Source organism: Orussus abietinus, unplaced genomic scaffold (genome assembly GCF_000612105.2).
Source record: "Orussus abietinus isolate OABI.00-Male unplaced genomic scaffold, Oabi_2.0 scaffold59, whole genome shotgun sequence".
NCBI classification, from domain to species: Eukaryota; Metazoa; Arthropoda; class Insecta; order Hymenoptera; family Orussidae; genus Orussus; species Orussus abietinus.
Window position 1 is genome coordinate 424,431 of NW_019395985.1, and position 21,804 is coordinate 446,234.

The 21,804-nt window shown below is 39.1% G+C and overlaps 5 protein-coding genes across 18 annotated transcripts in view; 2 read left to right on the forward strand and 3 right to left on the reverse strand.

Annotated features, from left to right (window-relative positions):
• The window catches only part of LOC105694961, a 19,871-nt gene extending 15,995 nt beyond the window's left edge, over window positions 1–3,876 (forward strand). For both annotated transcript variants that reach the window (XM_012416126.1, XM_012416125.2), the window contains exons 2-4: window positions 1,528–1,774; window positions 2,036–2,437; window positions 2,641–3,876. In XM_012416126.1, coding sequence (XP_012271549.1) covers window positions 1,547–1,774; window positions 2,036–2,437; window positions 2,641–3,459 — 1,449 coding nt within the window. In that variant the 5' untranslated portion in view covers window positions 1,528–1,546 and the 3' untranslated portion in view covers window positions 3,460–3,876. The remainder of the gene's footprint in view (window positions 1–1,527; window positions 1,775–2,035; window positions 2,438–2,640) is intronic.
• A 126-nt stretch (window positions 3,877–4,002) lies between these two features.
• LOC105694970 (mitochondrial thiamine pyrophosphate carrier) lies at window positions 4,003–5,997 on the reverse strand. Of its 2 annotated transcripts, none has more exons than XM_012416162.2 (4): window positions 5,318–5,997; window positions 5,050–5,202; window positions 4,732–4,934; window positions 4,003–4,651 (listed from the first exon to the last, which is right to left on the reverse strand). In XM_012416162.2, exons 1-4 carry the CDS (start codon window positions 5,426–5,428, stop codon window positions 4,195–4,197), a joined length of 924 nt encoding a protein of 307 aa, XP_012271585.1. In that variant the 5' UTR covers window positions 5,429–5,997; the 3' UTR covers window positions 4,003–4,194. The 2 variants fall into 2 exon arrangements, with proteins under 2 accessions (XP_012271585.1, XP_012271586.1); XM_012416163.2 differs by having other exon boundaries at window positions 5,050–5,236; window positions 5,318–5,422.
• LOC105694913 (zinc metalloproteinase nas-13-like) lies at window positions 5,992–8,818 on the forward strand. The gene is made up of 6 exons (XM_023433955.1): window positions 5,992–5,995; window positions 7,295–7,395; window positions 7,610–7,724; window positions 7,921–8,050; window positions 8,160–8,356; window positions 8,427–8,818. The coding sequence occupies exons 1-6, from the start codon at window positions 5,992–5,994 to the stop codon at window positions 8,696–8,698; spliced, it is 819 nt and encodes a 272-aa protein (XP_023289723.1). The 3' UTR covers window positions 8,699–8,818.
• LOC105694971 lies at window positions 8,727–10,486 on the reverse strand. Of its 2 annotated transcripts, XM_012416166.2 has the most exons (4): window positions 10,365–10,486; window positions 9,789–10,160; window positions 9,351–9,545; window positions 8,727–9,234 (listed from the first exon to the last, which is right to left on the reverse strand). In XM_012416166.2, the coding sequence occupies exons 2-4, from the start codon at window positions 10,092–10,094 to the stop codon at window positions 8,944–8,946; spliced, it is 792 nt and encodes a 263-aa protein (XP_012271589.1). In that variant the 5' UTR covers window positions 10,095–10,160; window positions 10,365–10,486; the 3' UTR covers window positions 8,727–8,943. The 2 variants fall into 2 exon arrangements, with proteins under 2 accessions (XP_012271589.1, XP_012271587.1); XM_012416164.2 differs by lacking the exon at window positions 10,365–10,486 and having other exon boundaries at window positions 9,789–10,320.
• Window positions 10,463–20,941, reverse strand: LOC105694964 (alaserpin). Of its 11 annotated transcripts, none has more exons than XM_012416140.2 (9): window positions 20,835–20,941; window positions 18,552–18,670; window positions 18,282–18,467; window positions 17,934–18,144; window positions 17,503–17,717; window positions 17,104–17,289; window positions 16,784–16,919; window positions 11,052–11,202; window positions 10,594–10,732 (listed from the first exon to the last, which is right to left on the reverse strand). In XM_012416140.2, the coding sequence occupies exons 1-8, from the start codon at window positions 20,842–20,844 to the stop codon at window positions 11,081–11,083; spliced, it is 1,185 nt and encodes a 394-aa protein (XP_012271563.1). In that variant the 5' UTR covers window positions 20,845–20,941; the 3' UTR covers window positions 10,594–10,732; window positions 11,052–11,080. The 11 variants fall into 11 exon arrangements, with proteins under 11 accessions (XP_012271556.1, XP_012271563.1, XP_012271562.1 ...); XM_012416137.2 differs by lacking the exons at window positions 10,594–10,732; window positions 11,052–11,202 and adding exons at window positions 11,641–11,766; window positions 13,518–13,665; XM_012416135.2 differs by lacking the exons at window positions 10,594–10,732; window positions 11,052–11,202 and adding exons at window positions 12,293–12,429; window positions 13,518–13,665.
• Between the last annotated feature and the right edge of the window lie 863 nt (window positions 20,942–21,804).

The following is a 21,804-nucleotide window of genomic DNA, read 5'->3' on the forward strand; positions in this document are numbered from 1 at the left end:
GTCATAAATGGTGGTAGCGAATTAAAATTCATTGGCACTTCGAAGAAGCATTGCGCGTCAGTAATTATCAAGCGGTAACAACAATTAAAAGGATATCCTCTTGCGATTAATGGTGGAAACCATTTGTCGCAACGCACTGGCGTAATCGCTACGGAAAAGTGTCAACAATCTGATAAATTGAGGATCATATCTGATACGAGCACCGCGACTTTGCGAGTTTCTCCGGTTTTCCAATCTCACGAACTTACCCCATTGTTGCCAGAGCCATTGTTCGGGTTGCGAAGATGCGCAGTCTTAATTAATTACGGCCCGGAATAATTATCGAATAAATCTTCCGGTACTCCATTAATCGCGGTTTATCCATTCACTCGTTAATTCATTGATCAAGCAACAATGGCTTTTCAATGAATATCTAAAATCACGACATGAAGAAATCATAGCTTTAATTGTTACTTAACTACTTTTACTTCACCTCTTCGTTTATACGAGCAAGTAGAAATGGAAAGACCTACCCATCGAGGATGAAATAAACCTTGTTACGTACAATTGAATGGGCAATAGAAAAAAAAAAAAAAAAAGGGAAGGCAACCGAAGTCTCATTAACGAGTCTCGTTACGCGCAATATCGTTTTACATAAACAATGCAGAATGAGAGGAGATTGTACATGCCGGATTTCGAAGGAGCTCCGTCCTATCCTCTGTATGCTAATTTTAGGCATTCATCTCGATTCTCCCATCGTTTCACCTTCCTTTTCCCTCTTACTCGCACTTTGCTCATTTTCCCTCCTTCGCCCTTCCCCGTTTCTTTACTTCTCCCTCCTGATTTTCGCTTGGCCGATTCCCCCTTTCGGCATCGATCTTGCAATTCTTTCCGAGATCTCGTCCGGAAGAGCCTCGTCACGGCATCGATCCCTCGAAGTGTCGATTGCCAAATTTCCTGCAAACGGTGATTAACTACTTGCGCGTAATTCTACGTTAAAAATGCAACCGGAACGAGTCCGACGCAGAGATTCTAGATAAATATAAACTCTTACGCGAAAAATGTCTTCCGGATGCGCTTGGCGAGACTCGCGACCGAATTACACGCCTCTAATTGCAGGAATAAAGTTAGATCGCGTAGAGGGGAAGAAATGGGAGACGATGAATCTCTAACGAGGACTCCAAGCGGCATTAAAATTGTCACCGGGCGTTTTCTTAAGCTTTTCTCATTTTTTTTTCTTCTCGAGCGGTCGGCATTATGCGAACGAGTCCGCCTTCCAAATTATGCTTCCTAGTTTCCCTGGCGGAGTGTGTCGCCGAGAAAGAGGAAGACGCGTTCATGCTCTGTTTAAGCCTGCGCGAATCGACCGAGTTTCTACAGGATACGGATATTTTAAGATGACACGAAAGGCTTCTGAGAAATTTAATCCGGATTGATGAATTAAAATTTATCCGTATCCTTTAATACCAACGATTTGACTTCTCAGATATATATATATATATAGGATAATTCTTTCACATCCCCTTAATGGGAATATATTTTTCCTAGCCAATCCGGATAGAAGAAAATGGCGATTCGGATGCTGATGATCTTGATTTTGACATCCTCCACGAGACTAATTCACGCCCATACCGGAGGCTGGGAAAAGTGTGGGGGAAGATTGGAACGAGCCCTGGAAGCCTTGCATAGAGAGTCCACCAGGAGAAATAGACTGGAAGAAGAGGAAGGCATCGCTTATCAGCACGAGTTGCGATCAGCTCCCTTGGATATGACCGTATCGCACGTTGCCGTCAAGGTATATTGTCCGTGACATTTAACTTTGCCGATGGACGTCGAGATTTCTCAAAAGCCACTTTCCAGAATCCCTTTAAACGCTGCCCGCGTTTTCCGACAATCAAAACACCTTTTTTCTTTTTTATTATAAATGTAGACGTAACAAGTTGTCACACTTACGAAGAAACGTCGCGTCCAATTTAATCGATTTCCTTTCAAACGAATTATTTCTCGAGTGAACAAAATAGAGACATTCTCTCTGTCGAAATTCTCCCTTTTTCAGCTCCCTCAGGATTTAACGGTGCGAGGAGGACCCTGGGCCCAAGTCGAGAGATGCGTTTACGAGCCGGAAAATAATTCCCTGCAGACGAGGTTGATCTTCAACGACCTTTCCGTTTCCGGATTGGTGTCCATGCTACCGAGGGACTTTCATGTACCGATGCCTGCGGAGTCCTGCAGGATGACCTTGAGACTTCGAAGAGCTGGAATGGAGTTCTACACCAGTCCGATTGCTCGTGGAAAAGGCCAGATGCGAATTCGAACGGAATCCAGCTTTCTGGAGCCTAGGTTCGTCTCCATTTACGCCTATGGATGTCGTCCAACGCGTCTGGATAAACAAATCAAGAGGCAAGACAAGTGGCCGCCACATCACCCTCTCAGTCTACAACAGGACATCGGATTGGACGTAAGAGTTGTTTCGGTTGGCATAATCACTTCTGAAGAAATTACAGAAATTGAGAAAATTAGGAATTTCGTTCCCTCCTGACTTCGCTTTGTTTAAAATCTCCTAACCCCTTAGAGCAGTTTCCTTCACTTGTTTAAATGAAATAGGTAGCGTTGTTTAGAATATTATTTTCTAAAACGTGGTGTTCGATGACGGTGTTACAGCTTGGAGAGATTCCGGTGCCTTTGGGAGATCCTTACGACCCACCTGAGCCTCGTGAGCTGGCAGCTGCTTCGAAGGAAGAAGACCTGGCAGTTGCGAATGAAAATCGTCACTCTCGAGCACTGCTCACTCCGGAGGCTAAATTAGGCATCTGGAGAAAAAGTACATGGATCACTAAGATTCGTCGAAGAAGATCCACCAAGTCAGAGTTGCCTCGAAACCTCATCGTACGCCTTATAGAAAGTCGTTCCCCAGTGGACGATGGTATTAAAACAAAAAGGAGTTCCACCTCTTCGAGCAAGCCTTTCGATACAGTCGATGAAACTGGATCCAATGAAGATCCCTTCGGTGTATCGAAGCTTCTGAAATTATGGAACCGTAATGAAAGATCAACGGAAGACATCACTCCAAGAGACTTCGCAGCAGCTTTGGCTAGGAAGTCTTCGAAACACATGGTCGATGTATTAAACTCTACCATAACCTTACATAACGTGTCGAGGACTCAGGATGGCATCAAAGACCTTACTGAAAACTCTTCATCGAAAAATAACTTCAAGAGAGAGACTACCACCACTCCGTTGATTGAATATCCAAGGGAAGGAAGAAACCTTCCGATCAAGGAAGACGCGGTACCACTGCATTTGGATTTGGACTCCCACTCGAGGGATTGGCAACTCGGAGAGGAAATTGCTAGGGAAATGGAGGACGTATTCCTCAGGGGAGCCAGCCAAGCTCTAACCAGGTACATCGAAAGACAACTTCATCCTGCGATCAAAGAGACACTCATGCTGTCGATGGGTTATACTATTAGCTACGGATAGACATTACTGACGGTAAACTGAAATCCCCCTCAAATCAGTCAATTCGAATACGAAACTTTTTTTAAGGGTATTGAATAAAACCGTCAGAGATTTTGACACATGACTCGTGAACACCTAGGAATTATTCTGACCCTTTCAAAATTTGGATTTTTGACAAACATATTATCGTAATTAACTTACTGTGTATAATAATTTAATGAATATCTTAAATTATACAATCCTATTTTCATCGTAGGGGTATTTTCTTGTTCTCTGTTACTAAACAATGTAGTTACGTTTTAAGGTGTATCGTTGAAATAAGCCAGATATTTATTTTAGTCAATAATTAGCCTAAAGTAATAGAGGTATACAAAGGAATTACTTCTTAACTCTGGTTTGTAATACTCTGACTTAGAAATTCCATTTTTAACGACCGCATTATACATATACATATATTTCTGNATGATAAATATTTTTTTCTTTTAAATAATTTAGTTGTGAAAGGTAGTGAATGGTATCTAATGATTTTAACATGAGCTCTTAATGTACTGAGGGGTCACCTATAAATTCCATTTTTAACGACCGCATTATACATATACATATATTTCTGTACAAATAAGTATTAAAAATATTAATCTCCTAGATTGTATTATCACAAGGAAATAATATTTTCAATTAACATGACTTGAATAGACCAGAATGAATTCTGAAGCATACCTCGGAGGAACATTTTGAATATTATGCTGCAATTAATATTCACGAAACACGATGTCTTTGTATCAGTAGAACTGTTTGTTCGTAAACTGTGAAATGTAAAGCAGTTGTTGCAGCAGCTTTTAGCTGGCTCGGAACAAGCCCCTTGAAAAGTCCTTTAATGCCTTCATCCTTCACTGTTACAACGAGACAGTCAACCATACCTTTACAGCGGAAGAACTTTCCAAACCCAACTCTACCTTCCTCGAAACCCTGAATCTGCATTCGTTTTCGAGCAAGGTCGAATGGATAAACTGCAGTTTTAGCTACTAAACCTGCTGCACTGCCTGCAAACATAGACTTTGTCATACTCGACGAACTGTCACTGGAGTAAAACTTGCACAGGTCCGTGAAGATATTATAGAACAGAAATTGTATGCCAGTGTGTGGTGCAATTTGGAGCAAAGTTGGCCATAGTCCTTGAAAAAATGCCCTAGGTGATTCAGTCTTCATGATAGTACTGGAAAAAAAGGAAACAATATATACATCTTCGCGTCGCACAGTTATATATTAGTCTCTCAATTCTGCAATTACACTTACCCAAATGAATCAACAATTCCCTTGTAAACCAGACGATTCGTTGATTGTGCAACCAGTCTTGTTCGTACGGTGTCAAAAGGGTACGAAAGAACGGTGCCGACACAGCCAGCAAAAGCTCCTCCCATAAACTGTGTCGGACGTTTTAAACTTTCTGGTATCTGAAGATTTTCAGAGAATTTGGTGAACCTGTGGTACGCATAAAACTGAAACAAAATAGGGGTGATTTTTCAAATCTAGCGTTATAACAAGAGAAGTACAATTGTATGATATCGAAGAGGCTAATTGAAATCATTATAAGTAAATTACTTTTAGCTATACCTGGCCTGTGCCATAGATGATCGATAGCAATTGAGCAGGTACGTGCCCTTTCCATAATGCCAATACTCCTTCATCTTTCACAATTGAGTTTGTTGCCTGTAGCATCGAATGGTACTTACTCACATCGTGAGCAGCAATCGGTTCCACTTGTAGCTACGGTAAAGTGACATTATGAAACATCCGCGTCCTATAAAGTGCAATTGTAATTAAAAGAACAACTGTTCCTTTTTTAACATTTGTTAAACAAGAATACATTTAATAACCTAACCTGAAACCTGATCTTGATGACATCAAGGGGTTGACAGGTAAATCTTGTGACAAAGCCGCTGACAGCACCTGCGATGGCATGATCGGAATCGGCTTTTTCCGAAATTCCCATTCTTTCTGTTATCAATTATCGAGTCTATTGCGTATTTAAAGGTTATGATCAATGTTATACTACTCTTTATGCGTCTCACAAATCCATTCTTCACGTTAACGTTACTTCAATGTCACATTATATATTGAAACTCACACGTTGAGATATTTACAAGGTCGAAAAGAGATGAGTTGGGAGATTGCTCACGGGCAGGGTCGTACGATTTCGTCCTGTGCTGCTCCACGGTGAAGGAGCGGACGGCTAACGCACTTGCCACCTGTTACCCCTCAGCGGCGGAGCAACACATTTCTGAAGAGGGCTTGCGATGGCAGATACAGGGGATTACAGGGCTAATTAAAGTCGTCCTCCCCTCCGGTACCCTTCTTCGTGGAGAGCATCTTAAAAGTCTCATCGAAAATTCTGCAACATTAACGAAGAAGACATCGACAACGCAAGAACGAGAGAAGAGCTGGCGACAAGACTGGACAATTTGTTAATATTCTTTTAAACGAGCTCGAGAACTTATGTACTGTATTAAACTGTAAAATAATAAATGCAATAAAGCAAATTATTAAACCATAACAATGAGTATGTTTAATTAGACGAGCTTGTCTATCGAACCCTTTAATTGCCTATTCCTGATCCTTGGGACGACGTGAGAAAATTTTTCCGTGCCACCTCCTCGGTTATCCTATGTTCCCGTTACAAATCGGGAATTTCAACCCCTAAAATTTATGCCCGGGAGAAGACCGTGCCACCTCTTTGGTTATCCTATGTTCCTGTTACAAATCGCCAGCGATGGATCAGGATCATAGGACAACCAAGGAGGTGGCATGGAGTTCTCCCGGGCATAAATTTTAGGGGTTGAAATTCCCGATTTGTAACAGGAACATAGGATAACCGAGAAGGTGGCACGGTGTCTCTCCCGGGCATAAATTTTAGGAGTTGAAATTTTCGATTTCTAACAGGATCATAGGACATCCGAGGAGGTGGCACGGAAAAATTTTCTCACGTCGTCCCAAGGATCAGGAATAGGCAATTAAAGGGTTCGCTAGACAAGCTCGTCTAATTAAACATACTCATCGTTATGGTTTAATAAGTTGCTTTATTACATTCATTATTTTACAATTTATTATAATACACAAGTTCACAAGTTTAAAAGAATACTAACAAATTGTTCAGTCTTGTCGTCCGCTGCTTCGTATCTTCTGTAGAGGAAGATCCGCTAGCCAGATCTGAATACCGATGTCGTAGTATTAGCATAGTATGTCGAGGAGCAATTTCTGCCCTCCATAATTGTACAGTGCAAGTATATTACCGGTGGTATTTTTTCGGAGCTGATCCGGTTGGTATGCCAGGGATCAGTTCAGTGGAATCTCTTCTCTCGAATGCGCCGACTAGCAACAAGTGCCATCTTTATTATACGGAACAATCCATAAAGTTATTCGTTATTCATGATAATTCGGTATTTAAATCGCAGAAATTAAATTAATCCACAATCTAATTGTTTCGTAGAATTTAATTATAAAAAAATGTCTTGCTCCATTGTACGGTTTTTATCTCTGCGATTGTTTATATTATGCTGTTTAATTGTAAGTGAAATATTTCCCTCGACGTGGGCTTTGCCCACAACTGAGATTAAATTCTCAGTACCGAGTGTTGTTCGTCCCATCGTACCTGATGTGGGTAATTATAATTTATTATGCTCAATTAATTATGATAAATATTTTTTTCTTTTAAATAATTTAGTTGTGAAAGGTAGTGAATGGTATCTAATGATTTTAACATGAGCTCTTAATGTACTGAGGGGTCAACCAACACATTGTATAAAACCAAAGAAAAAAGTCGTATGACAAAATGTTGAAGATTAATTGTTTATAATTTTAGTAAAAATACGACTGGAAGACTTGAGGCTTCTTGAAGAAACTTCGCAAGACCCTGAAGTACGTCCAGGATTGTTCCAAGGAGACATAGCGATGTCTAATGAGGTTTTCTTGAAACGTTATCTATTTCTTAATAATTATTACTATATAAATGATATTACAATATTCACTATTTAATTTTGCTGAACAATGGTGTAATGGTATAATTGTCAGACCGAAGTCAGGATGAAATTTCTAAATAAAATCACATTGTAAATTTCCTTCCTATTTATGGAATGGTTTATAAATCATCCTGTATAATTGTAATTATTAATGAAAGAGACATTTATATTTTCAGTACTTCAGTTATTGGCGAGTTGGACTTCGATGGGACGTTTTTCCGGAAAAACTTTGGGCGAACAAAACCATTCCTTACGTTATCAGTCCTCTTTATGGTATAAACAATTAGATAACATGAATTCTATTCCATAACAATATTATTGTACATAAGAGAATCACTGTAAAAATCAATGGCATGATAGAAACATTATTTTTTCAGCAATTTACACCATTACTCTTGTTAAACTAGAATTTTTTAACTAACGGATACAAGTTTTGTTGTATCCCTAATTAAGGATTTCATTGTTTCAGACACGGCCGATTACGTTACAATATACAAAGCGATTACTTACTTAAATTACATGACCTGTATTAAATTCGTTCCATGGAATGGCATAGTTAAGGACTTTTTGTTAATATGGCCAATTTCACACCCTGCAGGGTGAGTACTTAAACAAATAGACAAAAATCAGCGATAAGACTTTTATAATATTTGTATAGCACTAGCTCCACGTCTTTTCGTAATACTTTCTATATACCATAATTTCCAGATGTTGGTCCTTTGTTGGAAAATTCGGAGGCGTGCAGATATTGTCATTGCAGCCTCCTGATAAGAATGGACCGAATTGTTTGGGCACAGAAGGAAAAGCAATCCACGAATTAATGCACGCTTTAGGAATCTTCCACGAGCAAAGCCGAGCAGATCGCGACGATTTCGTCCAAATCCATCTGGAGAATGTTATTCCCCGTAAAAATTTTTAATACTCCTTTCTTACATTTTTACACATAATTAATACTTTGTATTTCCTACTTTGCAGAATTTCGCACCAATTTTGACAAGCAGTCGCGAGAGAACACGACTTACAGCTATGAGTACGACTACAATAGCATTATGCATTACGGGCAGTTTTATTTTAGTACAAAACCTGGAAAACCAACAATAACGCCAATTATGAAGGGCGCTAGATTAGGCCAACGAGAAGCCATGACTAAAAGAGATTGTCTTAAAGTTAACGAACTGTATGGATGTTTTCGAAAACCTGCCCAAGCTCGGAGATACCAAAACATCTGCAGATTATTAGGCATTTAGCTATACAATTAACAATTTGCACTTGTATCATTCTACACCATGCTTAGGATATTGACAGTAATTGTCGTTACCCACCAAACACTGTCACATTTAAATAAAAAAAAACATTTTAAATGAAAAGCAAAAAATTATTTCGATGAAGCCTTTGGTCCTTAGAAATCTATTTCTATTTCTTTGCGCTTTCTTCTTACGATTAGTTAAGTAACTATTTTGTACCGATGCCTCTTAAAGAAAGAAAGAAATTATTACTCATTTGGAGAAGTCTTATTTTCAGATCTTTCGGTCGTTTCAGATTCGGAGATTGCTTTTGAATCTTCTTCTCGATGTCCAATTTCTTGGGATTCTATTCGAGGAAACGTCGTTTCCGAAAACGGCCAGATATCGTCGTCGTCATAAAATGTCGGATTTCGATAGTTTTCTATTAAAAGTTGTAAACTATCTCCCCAGCGACTGTTTAAAATAAAGTCGACGACGGCTTTTTCGGGTAACAAAGGATGGCCTTCATAAAGGGATTCCAATTTCTCCATAAAACGGATCTGAAAAGATAAACAAATTAGAAACGAAGCGCAATATGTATATTATGTCATAATTATAAGTTACATATATATTTTCTAGGTAATAATTCGAAGTAAATAGAAAACGTGAGACTTACGTGATTGGTCACACTAGTCATCCTCAACTCGTGATAAAATTTGTATAAATTAACGATAGTCTCCTCGTAGGTCCTGGCAATGTTATCAAAGGTATCGGGTACCTGTCTTATCAGAGGCGCAGGTACAGGTGGTAACGAAGGTACATATCGAGTGACCCTTCTGGCATACCACCTGGCAAAAAATCGATTCCTCACCTGCAATGATATGCAAAGCGGGTGGATAAACATTTAATTTTTACACCTATTACCAAAAAATCTATTACACCTATTACATAAAAATCTCTAATTACATTAAGAAACTCGTAGTGTCGAATGACGAACGACGCGCGGGATTGTGTTAAATAAATACTATAGCTAACAAAATGTGTCTACTTTCTGTATAAAAAAAAAAAAAAGAATTAATAGTTCTTATATCCTAAGCATGGCATAAATATTCACCTCGACTTGAACGGGGAAGCACCTGGAGGCCCCGAAGACATCAGGATGAGAGTCAAGGAACTTGGAGCAGACCCTGAAGACTTCAGCTTCGGAGGACTCGACGAGGTGGAGGACGTATCCAGGATACACCAACAGAAGACCCGATACCGAGTCTGGGAAAACTTCCTTGGCAAAGTTGACGAACACCTTGAGGATGTCCTCTTCGTGCGACGGAACGATCCTCGCCAGGTAGATCAGCCTGCAGACGTCGTAGCGCTTGTTTAATCGCATAAAGTCCAACATGCTTTTCCTTTTAGGCTCTACCATGACCGGTTGGCGGTGGAGGATACTTTGCACTGGCTCGAGTTGGGGCAAATCGAAGTCATTGTTGGGCTATGGGCAGGAATCGAAACTCATTGTTAGGCTATACAGGGGAAACAGTTCGAGGACGTCGTCACGGATACCGTGACCTACTCAAGCTTCGACCGAAGGTCTCGTGAACGCACACGAAAAGATAGTTTAAGATATACGTATGTTAAATATATATGGAATATCCATACATCTACAGGAAATTTATATCATGTATTGTGATCCCACCTATGTCAACCTTGTGATCCCTATCTTGAAAATATTCGGATATGAGACACTTCGAGTTCTCCCTGAAGCCTTCCTCGTTCGAAAGGGTGCAGAGAGGCTGTTTAGTAATCTTTCTTTAATAATCTTAGTGATACATTAATAATACTTGTCGGGACGCTTTCGGGCGCCTTACTGGCACGTTTGAATAATTTAAATAAATAAATTAGTGGGGACTTTTCGGCGTCAAGGTTCCTTAATGTGTCCCTTGAAGAGAGCTATTGGCGAGGCTGGCGTCTTTCCTTTTCTTCTGCTAAGAATGCCGAAGACGAATGGACGATCAATGCGAATTTCCGAACGAACGGTCATACTTCTCGCCATCATGACCACCGCTGAAACAGACGTGATACTTCATTTAATATCGATTGCACGTTATTCTTTTTTTTTTACCGTTAACTAAAAAATTTTATGGTCGTTCTACTTATGACATTTAGGGAAATCACGTTCCAAAATTCAGTTTTAAGGACAGATAAAGGGCTCTGATGCTGATTTGGAATGTTAATATTTCATGGGACACCCTTTGGTTCCGACATCCTTGAAAATAGAAAAATATGATTTATTCATTGTATCATTGAATCGAATGTATGCGGATGGACAGATATGTATTGCTCCTACATTTTTTATTAGGCTAATGTAAATATCTGGAATTACCACTGTAAATGGGCGCATCGCATTGTCAATCACGGATCGATGACGCGTGAAAATGTCATCACGATACCGTTGTGTCGTATAATCGCCAGAAATGGGCGATTAACGTTAAACGAACCATTGGGATCATCCATTCGGAAGTCCAGTTCGAATTCTGAAACATTAATAGAATTTTTCAATCTCCAATTCCCAGTTATTTGGTTTTCCTTTAACCCCTTCGATTCGATTCTTGAGAAGAGTCCATGCATAGATTTGTTAATTTATTGTGGAGAGAAGTTAAAATCGAAGCATTTCGAGAGCCAATGTACAGTTTAATTACAATGTACAGGATTAGTATGTCATTATTAACAAATTCACGTCGAAAATGATCGACATCAGAGGTAGTATGTTGTTAACAAAAATATACCGGTGGCCATTAAAATTGCTACACCAGGAATAAAAAATAAGGAATTAATCGCATGTATTTATTATTTATTACTCTGTCATATTGAACAGTTTTACAAAATTTGGTGTAGTAATTCCCGCTATTTTTAAATGTTGCGATTTTTATGGCCTCCAATATGATGTAGTAAAAAGAATGATTAATATTAAACGTCAACGATTTTCCCGGCGAAGAAGGAGACATCTTTGTTCTTGATAGCGAAGTAAGAAGGTCTGTCAACGTTGAAGTGAATTTTTGGTACCATCGGCATTGGACCTCGGAGGAACATATAAACACCTAAAATAAAGAATAAACAATGTTTTCATGATATGAAAAATAAAATAGCAGGTACCAATAACGCGGGATGATATATTATGCTTTGCGTCAAATAATTAACGAAAGATTTCTTTGGTTCGATGAAATTCTTTTCTCAGCGTGGAGGGTATTCAAAAGCCTCTCCATACTATTTATGATAATTCCATGGATTTATTTTAAGTACAATACATTGCATAACAAGCTGCTCCGTGTGCGCAAACATAAACTGCGCTGTATTGCTCCAATATTGAAATGTGAACATTTTGGAACATTTTCCTTCATTAATATCATGCACATAGAATAAACTTGATTTACATATCAAATAGATTAAGCATGCCTATGTTTATAACAAATTAATATTCCGGTACGCGGTCGTTCATTTTGATTTGCGGAATTTATTTGCGAAGCTCGATGGGACCGAAAGATGTTAAGATGTTCCACGGGAACAAAGAGTTCCATTTATTGAAGGTTGTGTATTGAGAATGAAAATTATTTTTCAACGTTGTTTATAAACTGGATTATTAACTTCCCCAACAAAGATGACGAGCTTCTTCTTGTGCTTGATGACGAAACCAAATGGTCTGTCGACTTTCAAGAGAAATATCTTGCTTTTCATTTCTGGACCACGCACCAACAAGTTAACACCTAAAATTAAGAATTCACATTCCATAGTGATAGTGATGGATAATTAAATAATCGCACGTAATGATTGTTGCTGAAGTTAAACGCAGTGTGTGACAAATGTGTATCCAAGGTTCGCCATTGAATCCAGAGAAGAAAATCATTTTTGCTTCATTTATGGACCACCAACAAATTAATACCTAAAATTAAGAAATTGCTGGTAACACCCCGACAACAATAAAAAAAGAAACCATTCCTGATGTACTGCCAATCATTTTATTTCCTTTGACATCAATGCCTCGATTTAACAAATTTGATAACATCCCGATAAACGAAATAAAAAGAAAAACACGCAATATCTGATTACTGCCAATTACATATCTAATACCTTAATTTTGAATTCCGACAACCTGACCGGAAATTATCAGGCTCGTCCTTCTTAATTTAAATTTCAAGCTCCCCACACCCAATTATAGTCCGGCTCTTCGATTCCAACTTTGACTTCGACTGCGGGTTCGATTTTGACTTCGGTTTCGAATTCGGGCGCGTTGACTTGAGAATATGTCAGCACAATACCCTTGTATTGTATTATCGACACGAATGGGTGATTTCCGAAAAAGTTGTACCTATGGCTACCAATTCGGAAGTCCACCAACAGTCCTGAAACATTCGCAGAATTTCGTTTGGCCAGCCAAGCTTTGGACGAGGAAAAAAAATAAGCGAAAAAGTTGAGAAAATTGTTGGTCCTTTCCAAGAGCTAGTGATCGTTGAAAGATATTAATTTCACGGGAGCCAAGAAAGCCAATTTTTTTTCGATCGGTGCAGAGATAAATGTTTTGCCAAAATAAATCATGAGTATCTTAACAAAAAAAATGCTATCACACGCACACTCAAAAAACAAGCAGAAAATTCGTCGCGGTTGTTCTGAATATGTGTATAAATTATAATAATAATTGCGGTTTACATGCAGCTTGAAAAACCCGATTAAAAACGCACACACACGCTGAAAAATCATGCACGAAAAAAATTAATGGCAAATAAATAGTTTTCAAGAGGTTCAAACGAGAAGGGAATGGAGTGGATGAAGTGAATTTGTAGAATTTCCTTTTTACCTTTTCGCTTTTTAGAGACCATTGATGTGGCCGGAGAACAGCGTGGTTGGCGTCGCCTCGGTCACTTTTTTAACGATTTCGTAGTGGAACGGACGATCGACATGGAAGGTCTCAGGAATCGATATGGATAGCACTTCGATTACGATTCCTGGGTACAGACGATGCATAAGAAGAAGAGTGACGCGACTTCCCCTAGCATTCAAATCTCCCGCCGATTGAACGCGGCCATTTTGGTCTCTCGTAAACCTTCTTACTCTTCTATGCTACTTTCACATCACAATTCAATTTTGGTTAACTAAACAATTTACTTAAATAAAGAATAAATACTTCGCGAAATTTCTGGTCTGAAAATTTCTGCAAGCGTAGAGAACATGCTGAAATGTTGCAGATGTCTATAAATGAGATTTGCATAAATTCGAGACCGAATGGTAAATTGTTGCAAGCTCAATTTCTTGTAAAAATGAATTTTGTTTCCGGTAGATGCAAAATACTATTTACATGATGTGAACTTTAGCAATTTCCCATTCAGTCGCGGTTATTAATAATTAGTTAAGTAAGGAAGGTTGCAAAGAGACGATCGTCGCGAGGCATGTATTAATTAATTGACAATGTTTTAAACAAATGCGACCATAACCACCGGGATTAAGAATGGCAACGTCTGTGTACCAATTACGTGTCCTTGTAAAAAAATAACATGAAACATTTTCGCAAATGTTAGACAAATGTTGTCAGCATGTTTAACAGGCATTCCGAGGCCCACTACGATTGTTTGGGCTCCTAATTAATTTGTTTCTAATTTATTTGAATGATAAGTCAACTGTGGAATTAAAAATCATAAAACGGTTACTCACTAGAATTAAACAGCAGTTTATACACTAAGTAATACGATTAATCATTTTTTTAAATTAAATAAATGTTTATCTTACGGATTCTCAACTCGCGCGAAAGTTAATACAATATTTTTATATTGCAAAACCGACAGGAAGGGCTGGGTTGCAATAAAAAATTCCTTCGTACGGAACTCCAACTCTTCGGCTGAAAAATTGTTCAAATTTGAATTTCTTCCGACACCAATGAAAAGAAAATCTCTAAAATCACACAATTCACCCACTCATTTACCAGAGAAAATTTCACACGCCATATTGTATTGTCAAACAAAACACACACTGTAACTGATATACCACTGATTTGAAAATTAAACAATTTACGTATACCAAAACTTAAACAAATTAAAATACTAATTTTCCACCAACGACATTTTTTGTAGGTCTTTCCTTTTTCCGAAGGAGGATAGTGGAAGGGTCTGCAAAAAGGGCGAAACAAATGTAAAAACTAAGCTGACTTTATTTCCGATAAGAGACAACATTATCGTTACGGAAATATTAATCATAATCGTTTCCCAGTACTGACAGAAATCCTTGAAAAATTGCGATGCCACCGTACTGTACAGCGTACATGAAGGGCCTGTTTGCATTGAAGATCACTTGTCCTATACGAAGTAATGATCGTCGTCCACTTAGTCCTACCGATCAATATTTAATACCAATTAAAAGAAATTACTTAGGGACAGTTGTCAGAGAGATAAAAATCGAGTTAAGAATTGATTATCGGGAATAAAAGTAAGTACAAGAAGTGACGTACGACAAATTGAATAAAGATTTACGTAAAAGATGTAATTAAGCAGTGAAAGCGAACAACCACGGAAATTCTGGACTATCTCATCTTTCATCCCATTTAAACCTAAGTCTAACTAATCCCACGCTTCATTACGTTATAAAAAGCGGTGATATCTTTCTAACATCCCTTTTCATTAATTAATTCTTGAAATAAAACTCGCAAACAAATCGAGAAGAACTCGTATAAGCTATTTTTTATTCAACCTTCGTAGGTTTACAAAATACCGACGTAGCGTCTCACACATTGAATTGATTTATTACAATACTTCGGATAAGGTTGAAGTTAACATTAATGGAGGATTCTGGCCTGGAAGAAGACAAATTCTTGGTAACTGACGAATGCCAGGAATGGATGGTCGGCGCGGAATTGACGGGGCTTCGGCGGAGACCAGGCAAGAGAAAGAGGGATCACATCGATACCTGTCGCACACAAGGAATCGACAATTCCACAGATCAATTTAAATTGTTCCATTGAGAAAGCAATAATTTACACATATGAAAGCCAACTACCACTCACTCCCTGACCAGTGTCAACATTTTTCACTCATTGTTGCGATCAGCTGACGAGTAGATGAAAATTCCTCACACTTATGACAATTTCTTATCACTTTTTCACTTATCTTTTTTCTCTCTCTCTCACAACACACGTTATTAAAAGGCTAATTTTAATTGCCCGTGACAATCCTCTTGCATGACTTATAATAATCCGGCGATTTTATAGTTTTTCCGATTGTTAGCGAAACGTAAAAAAAAAAATCTTTAAATTCGCATTACATCCCTTAAAAATAATCGGGACTGCAAAGCGATCAAAGTCGGTCTCGGTTATCGTAATGATTCGTCCAATTTAACGACAACGTTTAATAAAACTCGTTTTTGAACGAGGACGAAACGCTTGTGATAATAAAAATTATTATTAAACATGGGATCCCATCATGTCATAAGTAGATAGGAAAGCTGCGCGTGATAAGACGATAGAATTCTTCAAGAATTTCGGTATAAACCGAAAAAGGAATGCTGAAACGATGAAATTCGTGAAATCCACGGAATAGAAAAAATATATGAATGATGAATTCCTTCGCCGGTGATTTTTCATTGTAAAAAGTTTTTAATTCTCTTCGCTTTGTTGCAATGCCGTAACCCATTTACAATAAATCCACAGAAGCGAACAATATATAATTTTTCCAGGGTTAATAAGGGGAAAATAAAACACCAGAAATTATTATAAAAAACGCCTAAAAAAAGCCGCCAAAGAAAGTTACGTCGCAAAATCACTGCCACCATAGAATGCGAAGAAAAAAAAAAACCAAGATAGTCTCAGAAGCCCAAAAACCTCCCCAAAAAAAATCAGAAATTTCCACACCATGCGAGAGTATAGTAAATAATAAACGGATTAAACTGAATAAAAAAAAAAAACAGTAAAAAAGAGCAAATTGCATGTCGAACGGAATTAATTCCACAGTGTTTCATTTAGAAAATCTAGAACGCGACGTGGTACCCTCTCCCCTTGAAAATCGTCCTGCGTTACTGTTCCTTATGTAAAATGTTTCACTCTAAAACGAAGAAAATCAAGGCATGCAACAATCTACTCACCCGTAGCTGCGGCAGCTTCGCTGCCTTCTTCGTTCACCTCGATGAAAGCTTTCTGGATGACTTTCGCGACTTGGAGAGGAACGTCAGAGATTCCCGAGAAATTGGCGTTGTATGAGAACATGTCCGCGAATCCAAGCTGAAAAAATACGCAAATCATTTCAGATCACTTAGCACGCATTTACCCAGAAGGAAAAACAAAGCGGAAAACGTTACATGATTTTACACAATGTTTTTTAGGAATTCTTCAACATGAATCTCATCCACAGAAATACACTCTGAGATATTTTTTTTAAGGGCGTGCTATGGTAAAGTGAGAATACCTTTTTCAGGGCCGGTTCCAGCTCCAACGTCGATTCGATCTTGAACTTCGGTAAGAAGAGCTCCACGTCTCTCTCGTATCCCAAATCATTAAGGCGGCGAAGGTCGAAGTTCTTCAACTTCTTCTCGAGCTCTGGCAAACCGTCGAGTTTGTCGGGAAGAATGATGATCATGCTCAACTCCTCGTTCTGAAATATTATACGAATTCTCAATGATCAGTTTCCTTATCTTCATTTAAAAAATCCAAATACTCGGAAGTCCTGGTACACTGGTGAACATTAAGGTGAAGTGAAACACGTGGAGAAATTTCATTTGAGGGTTTCACTTCACCTTAAATGCGCATAAGACTTAATTTAACGCTAAAAGTGAAGTATGAATACGAGCCTAGGAGTATATAATACCTTGTAAGGCAACTCGACGAATTTAGCATTCAGCTCGTCGATTTCACCGTACTTAATGGACGCGGACATGTACATCGTCGGTACATTCTTCTTGGTCACCCCGTTTACGTAGAAAGGCCTATCGTGAGTGTCGCTGGGGTTGAATTTGGTCTTCCAGTTGCCTTTGAAGTACAGGGCGTTGACTAGCACCAGAGCAGAATCGCTGGAGAGGCTATCTGTAAAAAAAAGGAGAAATATTTTGCCCATCTCACTCGACTCAAAAACGACTACTTACAATTATTTCTAACTTAAAGTGATACGAAAGGGTCATTTGTATATATAAAACGTCAAAATATATATAAAACTTTTCTCCAAGCTGGATGCACCAAATAGTTGTAAACTTCAACATGTGATTATGGAGGCCCTAACAAAGAACGTGGTGGTCCACCTACCCGGAGGAATGAGGTTCTGGATGCGGTTGTTCGTCTGCTGGGCGCACCAGGAGTTGATGGTGTTGGCAGCTTCAACATTTTTTGAAAAGTCAACCAGGTCGACAGCTGACCGGAAAGAGGTGGTAGTTAGGGCCTGGTAACTCGACTTCAATGGGAATCTCTTGTCGACGAAGACTTTGTTCGCCAGGCGCAATTCGACGCCCTTTACGTTCTGCAAGACAAGCAAATCATTTTAGATTAACGGAAAGACAGACACACAGCGTCTTGGACAAACTCGGTAGAGTTTCAGGCCAAATGTATAAAAGAGCATGCGTAAAATTGAAACAGATGAAATGAATTTGAACCCACGTTCAGGACGTCCACGAGGTTCTGGAACCCGGATTTGGCGACTTCGTCGTTGCTGGGAAGATGAAGACCGGCTCTCATCTGCGCAGCGGTATTACCACCAGCGCCATAGGCGGCCATTGCCAAGACTACCGAGGCGCTTAGTGGAGAACATATTAAATTCTTGCCCTCCTGTTCTTTGGCGACGACCTAAAAACGAGGTGTACATCCAAATGTGAGACTCCCTGACAGTATTTATAGGATGTGATAGTCATTTCGAAGACGAATAATTACCTCGTAGAAATTTTTCGAGAATTCGCCCGAAGCACGCGTCACAGCCTGGAGAGAAGAGTCTTTGTCCGCCATGATGTCTTTCACGTTGCCGAAGAGGGCGAGAAGGCCAATTATAAGAACTGAAATGAGAAGTATATAATAATATAATATACAAGAGAAATCCATATTTATTTAAGGCGATGCCTTGGAAAACTTGGGGAGCGAAATCGCGTTGCACTTTTGCCGAGTTGCAACTGCATCCAAGGTTAGGCACAGGTTTATGCAGGTGTTTTATTACATCTGCTAGGTATCGATCGAAAGCGAGGTGCCAGAAGCAACACGCATGATTATTAAGCGAAAGATAAGTGACGGTGGAAAATAAGAAATTAAATTGAAAGAGATGTTTTTTTAGAGATGTTTTTCCTGATCACGGGGAACCCCGAGGAGGCAAATATCCATAAATAAGCGCAATCGAAGAGCCGATCGCAAGACATACGCGATGTACGTCTCGAGTGTACATAGGCGGGTATTTCCGAAGCAATTGCCGCCCACGAGTGCGCATTAATTCGAAAAGGAAAACCGGTGAATCACAAGGAAGCGAATACAGATACGAATCGACGGATAATACGGAAAGAAAGGAGAAACTGCCGCTAATTGCTTCCTGGGATAAAAAATTGATTTGTCTTTGATCCGTTTTTTGTCCAAACATCCGAATTCGCAAGTGCTAATCGATCTTCCGAAAATCATTCTGTCATCGCTCGAGTCAATAATCGGCTTACGTCAGGCGTCTATTAACACACGTGTGTTTATCCTTGCGAATTTTTGTTAACATTTCCGCGTTAGCTTAGACTGTTCGGGAAGGCGAATAATATTTGCCGTAGCAATTGTAAATATCGCAAAAATTGTCATTAAATCACATAATTTCTATGCATTATTCTACTTTTCACATGATATAAGATTATTTGTTGTAACTTTTGAACCTGTTATTAGTCGGGATACTTTTTAATAAAATAATTTACGTGAACGTCTCTCGAAAAATCAATATTTCCTCTTTTCGACGTTGACGCACGGCGATTGAAATCGGCCTTGATCGACCGCGTGATTTTTTTTCCTCGGCTCGGAGATAACGACATTCGATATTAGTTTTATCGAGCGAGTTGTTCGATAAATCTATGGAGCCACCGAGCTCGTTCTCTGGTGATAAAGCTCGGATTTATGACAGAAGTGTTTCTTTATCGAATTCGGTTTAGCACGCCGGGTTGGTCACGAATGCCGACCGCGTATTGACGGGCACGACCGAATGAATTCGCCCACGCCTTATCAATAATTCTTTATTGGCACTTGCGAGACGAGATTAAAAATCGATAGACAGTCGCTTGAGAGAAGTAGAAAAAAAAATGCGATGCATTCCAAGTGCGAGCGACAATTTTGTTAAGGAAACTGCAAGTGTAGGTAACTCGTAGTAATTCCGAACAGGTTCGAAACAATATGCTAAAAATCGAGTCACGTAAGATCGGAACCTTGGGGGCCATTTTGAAATCCTTGTCCGAGGTCATCGTCGATTTGCGGCAACGCGGAGACCAACCGGAGACATTTCGCCATATATATTTTTTTCTTCCTCGAAGAATTATGCAATATTTCGAAAACCCAAGGCAGCCTTGAACGCGATGTGCGGATTTATGCTCGTCGCTATTTTCGTTTTCATTAAATTTTTTTTTTTTGTTAATAGAGAATTTACACAGAAAATTGCGAAAGGATGCGACTTTCCCATTGTTAGTAATCGGTAAAAGCTTTGAGAGTAGAGAGGAAAATTAAAAGATAACAAAAATCTTGTCTGACTTGAAAGTTGATCATATCCCTGTAACATCTCATTACGACCGATTGTAAATTCCAAAATGGAATTTTTTCGTATAAAGGCAACATCTTCGGAAATTATTCGAGTGACCAATTCAACTGTTCCAGTTTTGCATCGATGTCTACAAGCATCGGTCCGAAGACCTGTAAACTTGTACCGCAACGTCAAAGTATTACTACACGACCTCGTTTCCAGATTCCACCTGTCCTGCCAGTTCCTCGGACCTTTCTACGGTTCTAATCATCTTAAGGTGAAGTGAAACCCCCTCAAATAAGTCGACTCGTGGTAACCGATTCCAATTTTTGCAGTTACGTCAAAATTACAGACGAAAGAAAAAGTTCCGAAACACGATTCGCTAGTTTTTATGGAATTATTCCTAGAAAATCGATTGTTTAACCGAAAGTATGAATTCTACGGTGAGAAGTAAAAGTAACGAGACAGTTACTCACGGGAAATCATCGTGGCGGATGTGCGTCGATCTGGCCCCGTCGACGTCCGGACGTAAACTGACGGCCAGTCGGCTCGCGGTAGAAGTTGAAGTCGCGGGCCGCGGCAATCGGAGACAATCGGGAGCAATCGGAAGCAATCGGGGGCAATCGTGACCAATCGCGACACTGGACGGGAGCGAACGACCGCGACGCGGAAATCGACACATGTGGACAAGTATGTACACAACTGTGCATACTCTGTGTCCGCCGTGTGCCACGTGTTTCATTAAAGGGGTTTCCAACTCACTTTTTGTGCCTGATGAGGGTATCGACATTGCGCCTTCTAAATGTTCTTTCAGGTTAGCCCGAAAGAACTGAAGGGGATCACGCGAAAAAAAGCAAGATGGCGTCTCGCGTCACGTCTATGAGAAAATTTTTTAAACAAAAGCAATAATAAATAATCATCATTCAGATAATTGCATGAACTAATTTCAGAGAATAGTAAAAAAACTACCTTTCTGATAACCTCAACTGATAAAACCACATTATCAGATTATTTACTGTAAGTGGTCGGCAAGAAAAATTCCATATTGGACGATTTGCGGCAACGAGAGATACGCAATTTATCGACCTAATTTTTTCAAGGTTTTTAATACATGGTGTAAAATATTTATCCTGTACATATTGTCGTAATTAATTTTTCCGTCGGAAATAATAGAAAGCAATCATAATCAATGTAACAACCCATCTAAGAAAAATTCTCCGAAATGATTATCGTTAGAATTATTTATCATTTACGTATTTTTCACGAACTGGTTTATTAATATTTCATTCATAAGGGAAGATCGTGACATTTTTGTTTCCGGATCAGGCGCAATAAAAATTCGATAACAAATGCCGAAATCAATTTACTGATAACAGACGACAGTGACTAATATCCATTTGTGATGAAACATGATAAAAAGTCGAGTCAGGGAATACAAACGGACTT

Bases quoted from the DNA above. Each gene is read 5' to 3' on its own strand.
- LOC105694970 (XM_012416162.2), bottom strand. From the start codon at position 5,428: ATGGGAATTTCGGAAAAAGCCGATTCCGATCATGCCATCGCAGGTGCT. The intron at 5,203-5,317 runs GTTAGGTTATTA...ACTTTACCGTAG, and splicing joins TCATCAAGATCAGGTTTCAG to CTACAAGTGGAACCGATTGC. The intron at 4,652-4,731 runs GTAAGTGTAATT...CTTTTTTTCCAG, and splicing joins GGAATTGTTGATTCATTTGG to TACTATCATGAAGACTGAAT.
- LOC105694913 (XM_023433955.1), top strand. The intron at 7,725-7,920 runs GTATAAACAATT...TCATTGTTTCAG, and splicing joins CGTTATCAGTCCTCTTTATG to ACACGGCCGATTACGTTACA. The intron at 8,357-8,426 runs GTAAAAATTTTT...CCTACTTTGCAG, and splicing joins TCTGGAGAATGTTATTCCCC to AATTTCGCACCAATTTTGAC.
- LOC105694971 (XM_012416166.2), bottom strand. From the start codon at position 10,094: ATGGTAGAGCCTAAAAGGAAAAGCATGTTGGACTTTATGCGATTAAAC. The intron at 9,546-9,788 runs GTGAATATTTAT...ATATCATTGCAG, and splicing joins GCTTCCCCGTTCAAGTCGAG to GTGAGGAATCGATTTTTTGC. The intron at 9,235-9,350 runs GTAAGTCTCACG...TTATCTTTTCAG, and splicing joins TGACTAGTGTGACCAATCAC to ATCCGTTTTATGGAGAAATT.
- LOC105694964 (XM_012416131.2), bottom strand. The intron at 17,290-17,502 runs GTATTATATACT...ATAATATTTCAG, and splicing joins TCGTCGAGTTGCCTTACAAG to AACGAGGAGTTGAGCATGAT. The intron at 16,920-17,103 runs GTATTCTCACTT...GTATTTTTTCAG, and splicing joins TGGAACCGGCCCTGAAAAAG to CTTGGATTCGCGGACATGTT.